Source organism: Priapulus caudatus, unplaced genomic scaffold (genome assembly GCF_000485595.1).
Source record: "Priapulus caudatus unplaced genomic scaffold, Priapulus_caudatus-5.0.1 Scaffold1155, whole genome shotgun sequence".
Classification (NCBI taxonomy): Eukaryota; Metazoa; Priapulida; class Priapulimorpha; order Priapulimorphida; family Priapulidae; genus Priapulus; species Priapulus caudatus.
In genome coordinates this window covers 57,786-65,016 of record NW_014578216.1, presented here as the reverse complement: position 1 = coordinate 65,016, position 7,231 = coordinate 57,786, and the positions used below count along the sequence as shown (strand labels likewise).

Here is a 7,231-nt window from a genome sequence, read left to right as displayed (position 1 = left end):
TGGTTGCTAGGTCGGTCAAGCCAGATCAGTTCTTTACGCTTGCACCAAAAACCGTCGACTTTGCGGCTCTCGTTAATAATTAGTGCTTTTTAGACCGCCGCTTCCGCAACGCTGATTGGTTAGACCTATCTGATAATCACTCCAGGCGGATTGATCATTGTGCATTGGATGGTCGTTAAAATGGACAGTTCGCCATTGCATTAACGTCATTGTGGACATGACATTCATGTTCAATATTCTTTAGTTTCTAATCGGCAGAGATGTGTTTTTATGTAACATGATATTTTATTGCTCGATTGAAATACTATGAAACCAATGGAAACCTATGTATTCGTCCTAGTGACATGTGGCGCCTTCAGTTCATACTAAATTGATCATTATATATTTTTTATTATGTATACTATATTTATATTAATTAAATACGATTGTACGTACATATATCGATGTATATTAAGTAAACACGATAATTACGAAACACGAGAACATGTTAATTATAAATCAGCAATATTGTATTGTTCTGTTGAAATACGATCAAACCAATGAAAACCCGGTGTATTCACTCTAATTATATGCGCATATATCTATGTAACCTGAAATGGTAATTAAATTATTATTGTGATTAATCATGATTTAGATTGAGGTTTATTTTTTCAATTGACAGAATCGCTTAGAAAATCGAGGATGCATTAAATATATCAACCCTTACCCCTAAAACGCCATATTTGTTAGAAACACGCGGTAATACTTTTACTATTTTAATAATTCCTATTTAGCCTCACAGAAAAAATATATGCACGTAGTAAGTTACTAGGTAACAAGCAGCATTGATATGGAATAGCAAATAAAACCGCCACAAACAACTAACAATGTCTATATAGTAGTGTTCACATTACATCAACAGTAATTTATCGTCGCTTAAAAACATTTATTCCAAATGTGATGTTAAATATTATGCTCAACACTGCTAAAACGCATGGTGCGTACTTAACGAAAACCTCCCCCTCCCCCCTGAATGTGAGTAAGGCATTTAAACAGGTGTGTCGAGCAGGCATTACGCGTGCGTGCTAACTAAGGGCACACGAACGTGCGCAGGTTGCAACTCCTGTACGCAGCCGCACCCGGTCTGAGATTGGCGATGATTTGCAGAATTTGTCGCTCATCGAGCGTCAGCTGAAGCGTCTCTAGGATTTCCAGCATGAACTCCACCGATCTGTTCGCGTCCACCCACTCGCGTATCTTGTCGCGCGCGCACGTGTAAGGGGGCTGCACGAGGCAGCCATCGTACGCCGTCAGCTGCGGCCGAGACTCACGGATGAATCCCAGCACGGCCTCGCGCGTCACCGAGCCGTCAACGAGACGCACTTGTGCGGTAATGGCGTCGAGCGGCGTCGAATCCGCGAGCAGCTGCCGCGCCGTATCCTGCCAGCAGGCGCGCGTCGCCAGGCTGCAGCCGTCGTAGCTCGTCCACGTCGGCTGCGCACGCGCAATGATGTCCAGAATCTGATTCTTCGCGAATTCGGGGAAGCCTTGAAGCTCGAGGTCCTGCGCGATCGTTGCTAACGGTTTCGGCGGAGTCGTGCCGGCCGAGTTCACGACGAATTGGATGGCGGCCCATTGGTCGTCTAGGTAGGTGCGCACCGTCGTTAGCGTTCTGTTCTGTGACGACAGCAACGCGATGGCTTTCTCCTGTACTTCGATGAGGAGGTTGAGGTTGTCAGCCGTCAGACCTTCGCCGACTAGATCCCCTAGCGGCGTGCAGAAGAACAACGTCTGCACGTCGCTGCACGTCGTGCAGATGACGTCAGACTTGGTCGCGCGGCAGCTGTCGGCGCAGGCGACGTCGCTCGCGCAGCCCTGCGTACACATGGTGTCGACGATGTCCGGACAGTCGCCGCACGCCTCGCACATCGTCGACATGAGCGGCGCCGACCCGTTTTCGAACGTCGACGTCATCTGCACGAAGAAGGTGCCGAACGCTTCCCACTGCAGCTGTTGGTTGACCTGCGTCTGCGCGGCCTTTGCCAGCCGATCCTGCGCGTCGGCCTTGGCGATACGCAGCTCTTCTAGCGTCTCCGTCAGGTACTTGCTGACGTCGGCCTCCGCCTTGATGCTGAGCCCGAGCACGAGTCCTGCAGCGGCGGCCGGCAGCGCAAACGCCACCCCACTCAGTAGCTTCTTACCCGCAGAGAGGATGCGACCCTTCACGCGCAGCCTCCTTCCCAGGCGCGCAGGCACGTCGACGTTGGAGATGGCTCCCGCGCGCGCTCGCCCCTTCGGTCCGCTCGCTAACTTCTTTATCTCGTAGTGCGCCTTCAGCCGCGTAAAGCCGCTCTGCATGAGTGGAATACCGACGAGTGTGAAGCCGAGTAGGGAGCCCTGGATGGCCGCGTTGATACCTGCCTCGTCTATGAATCCCTGCACCTGTGTGCGCGCGATGGCCGCCAAGCCGATTGCAACGTCGAAGCTAGCGAGCGTAATCTGGTCGGCCTTCTCCGCTCCCAGCACTGACTCAATGTCCGCTTTTCGCACCTAGTTATAAAGGTGACGATTTAAAAAAAGATGCTCATGGGAAATGGTTCGGCTGCGAAAAGATTCGGCTTGACAAAGATGACTAGAATTGTTGAAACTGTGGCTGGTACATTAATCGCATTTATCATTAAAAAAAATTATTTTAGATGACCATGAATTCCGATTAACTTATTCAGATAAGATGGCGGAGGTTTGCTGATTTCTTTTCAATTTGCCTAGCATTGAGTCAATATTTTGTAATTATCATGTAGGTTAGGTTAATGTCTAAAGTTTCGCCGAAATAGTGAGAAAGTTAGTGAGTTAGTGAGTGAGGATTGGTTATAAATTATGTGGGTTTGTTGACAATGGAATGGAGATTAAAACAACATAAGTAAGTAAAATGGCATGCGCCTTGCCTGTTTATCCTTGGCAGTCACGTATTATATTTATGCGCATATTGTCTGTAATGTATCGACTGATAATTAACAATAAATAAATTAGAAAAATGAACGGATAAATAACTAAATAAATAAACAATATATAATTAATTAAAAAATAAGTAATTAAATGAACCTCTATTTCTTCCGTCTGTTTGACGATGCTGTTGTAGAGTTGGGCGATAAGGCCGTTGTTATTGTTCATGACAGTGAGCAACACGAGGTAATTCTCCAACGTCTGCTGCAGCTCGTCGACCTAGATATAACATCAACAATAATAATAATAATAATAACTAGAGCACTCGGAGAGCACAGACCTCCGCCAAGGCAGCTGAATTCTCTCAATGTGAAATTTTTTATTAATTAATTAAATAATTAAGTGGAAAAATTAATTGATTAATTAATGAATTAAATAATTAATTGGATCCGGATTAGTGCGAGCGTGCAGGTGGGGGAGGACTGTGGTTGCCCCTTAGCCTGTGGTTGCGTGTTTGTAAGTCTACAGCCAGCGCACCTAGCGGAAGTGAACTGAAACGTGCATGTCCACAAACACACAAACCCATAAACACACAAACCAACACTCAAAGACACGCCGGTGAAAACATAACCTCCGCCAAGCCCCTGGCGGAGGTAACAACAACAACAACAACAACAACAACAACAATAATAATAATAATAATAATAATAATAACAGCAACAACAATATTACAATAATAATAATTCTTCTTCTTCTTTTTTTTATTATTATTATTATTATGGTAATAGTAGTAAATAGATCCATAATATTATCCATTTATCCTGTAATGATATCCCTGATATCCCTATGATATTATCTTTAGAGAAATAATGAATATAAAACTAATATATATATATATGGGGTGCAGTAGTAACCACAGGCACTTGGAACGTCTCAATAAAAAGAATTATGGTAAATAAACACAAAATGTGTTACTACCAAAATCTCAATTATTCTCTAAGTCTCTTTCGCCTATTATTGCCGATAATTTCTTGTAAATGCCGTTCAAATGCTCCTTGCGACACACAAGTACACCGCACGCACGCACGCCGCTACGCACAAACAACAAGTATAAAGAGAACTATATATTCTTGTTGTTTGTACTCAAGCTGCGTGCGTGCGGTGTACTTTGATCGGCATTTACAGGAAGTTATCGGCAATAATAAGCGAAAGGGAGTAAAGAAACATTCAGACTTTGGTAGTAAATACATTTCGTGTCTATTAATTTACCATAATATTACTATTGAAACGTTTTCAGGTGCCTGTGATAGTAACAGCTTCCGCGCTAACTCGCTCACCTCGATCTTGCTCGTGTTCAGCTCCGCACTCATGCGCTCGAGGTCAGCCGCCAGCGTCACGATCTCAGCCTCTTTGTCACAGATGCCCGGATAGTAGACGTGGATGCACTCACCAGTGACGACACGCGCGAAGTTGATGGCCACCTGACTGGCGTCGATGATGTAGGAGGCTACCGTCACGCCCTTACCGGCGAGCTTCACAAGCGGCTTAAGCTTGTCTAGCGAGCCGAGGATGCGACCGACAGATCCGGTCCCTACAAACCCACACGGTGAAAGTGCTGAGCATAATACTACGCCATCGCATGGTATTAACTATTATAATATGATACATTACTGTAATTAATAATTATTAATAATAAAACATTTCATATTAATTAAAAACCAATTTGGAAGTAACATTAATGGTGAATTTCTAATGGCATATGACTGACAATTCCGCGTCGCCATTTAGTAAACGAAAATGCGATGCGGCGGCAAACGAGATTAATATCAGGCTGTCCGTCATCTGAAACATAAATAAGATCGTAGAGAAGTAGATCGTAAGTAAGATCGTAACAAAAGCTCGTGACGTACTCGTGGCGCTTTTAGCGGCAGCGCTGGCGGCATCGCCCGCCGACGAGCCGGCCCGTCTGAGAATGGCGGCCAGGTCGTCTGCGTATTTGACACCTGACTTCAGCCCGCGCTCCGCAGCTTCCCCTAAGCCTTTCTTGGCGGCTTTCTTCGCGAGAACCTCGGAGCCCTCGGACGCGAATTTCTTCAGGAGACCTTTGACGCCGGTTCGCGCGGCGTTCTTCAGCGTTGTTCTGATTCCGGCCTTCGCTCCCGCCTTCGCTCCCGCCTTCGCTCCCGCCTTCAATCCCGCCTTCACGGCCGTCTTACCCGCCGTGCTGGCACCGATAGCAGCGCCGCCTGTCGCCACCGTTAGACCGTCGAGAGCGAGGCCTATGGCGGCACTGAGACCTCGTTCCTTCACCAAGTTCTCGCAGCCCTCGATTGCGTAGGCGACGGTCGAGCCGACGTCCCAGAGCGTGCCGACGAACGGGATCCATTCCACGACGCTGTAGATGTCAGCTTCGGTCTTATCGGCTTCGCAGTCGGCTGTGAAGCATTATTGGCAAAATGTTGCGGCTTATGCGTTATCACAAACATCGTCGTCGCGGCCATTTTTTATCGCGTGGCACTGCTTTCATGAACGATCTGCCGGAACACGATCTCGCAATTATTTGTTCTATATACGTTAACTGTATGACGTTAATTAAATAAAAAACAATTAAATTACTTATTAAATTCAACTTATATTTCGTAAATATCATTTGAAGTGGCTCCAATTTAAAATTCAAAATTTAATTGTTAATAGTAATATGGCAGTGAAGCCACACGTCACCGCAACAATGATGTCAACGCGTGTAAATATAGTTATTAAATGGCACTGCGGGTAGTCTAATGTGAATCTAATGTCACCAGGTTTAATAATTTAATTCGAGCAACTTTATCATTCTAATGTGATTAGCTTAATGAATGTAATGCGACCAGCTGTATAAAACTAATGCGACCAACTTTAATAATTTAATGTGGCCAGCTATATAAAACTAATGCGACCAACTTTATAAATCTATAATGTGACCAGCTTTATGAATCGAATGTAACCAGCTATATAATTCTAATGCGACCAGCTTTATAATTCTAATGCGACCAGCTTTATAAAACTAATGTGACTAGCTTTAATAATTTAATGTGACCAGCTATATAAAACTAGTGCGACCAACTTCATGAATCGAATGCGACCAGCTGTATAATTCGAATGCGACCAGCTTTATTAATCTAATGCGATCAGCTGTGTGAATCTAATGTGATCAGCTTTATGAATGCAAATGCCCACCCCGCTTCCTGCGAACGACCATCTGCGTGCTGTCGGGCAGCGCAACTCCGGCTTCCGCCTCGTTGAGTGAGAAATCCGTTATCATCTTGCCAGCGAGCTTGTGGCCGAGCTGGTGGCAGCCGAGAGCGGTGTACGCGCCCGCCGCTAGGGCGTCGTACACGGCACCGAGGCTATCGTCTGCGTGCATGAGCGTGTCGAACTGCTGCTCGGCCTCCTCGTCGCAGACTTCCGTCTCCTGCTCGCGAATACGTCATCACGATGTACGTCATCACGAGATTGTACGTCACGACGACATGCGTCATCACCGCGAAATATGTCATTACGTAATTATGTCGCCACGAAATACGTCATCACGTAATTATGTCGCCACGAAATACGTCATCACGTAATTATGTCATCACGAAATACGTCATCACGTAATTATGTCGAAACGAAATACATGAGCGCGAAATACGTAGTTATTCCGTCCATATAATCTTGGATTATTATTGCTGCCAGATTAATATCACGCATTAATTTTGATAATTGAAATTGATAAAGTGTTCGCGATCGAGCCGAAACTGTCGCATGATCATTTCTTCGTGCGTAAGAAGCGTACACACACACACACATAATTATATATATATATATATTTACCATTCGAGTTGTTATGGGCCAGCGCTGGGACGCACCGACCAGCAAGCTCCCCAGTCGCATCGCCAGCTCGTGGCAACCGAGCACGTTGTACATGGCGGCTGCCGACGTATACCGTAGCGACGGCGGCATCATCGTCAGCCCATCCAACACGTCGTCAACGACCTGGCGCGCAAACACGAAGGTGATGGCGATTAGAATACCGAAGCACAGCAGACACGCGCGAATCGTTGACGATATTTACCGGATATAGTTCATGTTATTCATACTCATGCATGTTGTAATATCAAGACTAAACAATGGGTAGGAGTAATGAGAATATGTAAGTATGTGTAAGAATAATAGCAGTAACTATCGTATTAATCACTCCTGAATACGTATATATTATCTATCTATCTATCTATCTATCTATCTATCTATCTATCTATCTATCTATCTATCTATCTATCTATCTATCTAT

At 45.2% G+C, this 7,231-nt stretch overlaps 1 protein-coding gene across 1 annotated transcript in view; it reads right to left on the bottom strand.

Annotated features, from left to right (window-relative positions):
* Nucleotides 1-487: 487 nt before the first annotated feature.
* Nucleotides 488-7,231, bottom strand: part of LOC106815597 — a gene marked incomplete in the record, with an annotated part of 10,733 nt that continues 3,989 nt past the window's right edge. Inside the window, 6 exon segments of the mRNA XM_014820075.1 lie at nt 488-2,529; nt 3,082-3,201; nt 4,260-4,513; nt 4,833-5,357; nt 6,139-6,373; nt 6,775-6,936. Coding sequence (XP_014675561.1) covers nt 1,069-2,529; nt 3,082-3,201; nt 4,260-4,513; nt 4,833-5,357; nt 6,139-6,373; nt 6,775-6,936 — 2,757 coding nt within the window.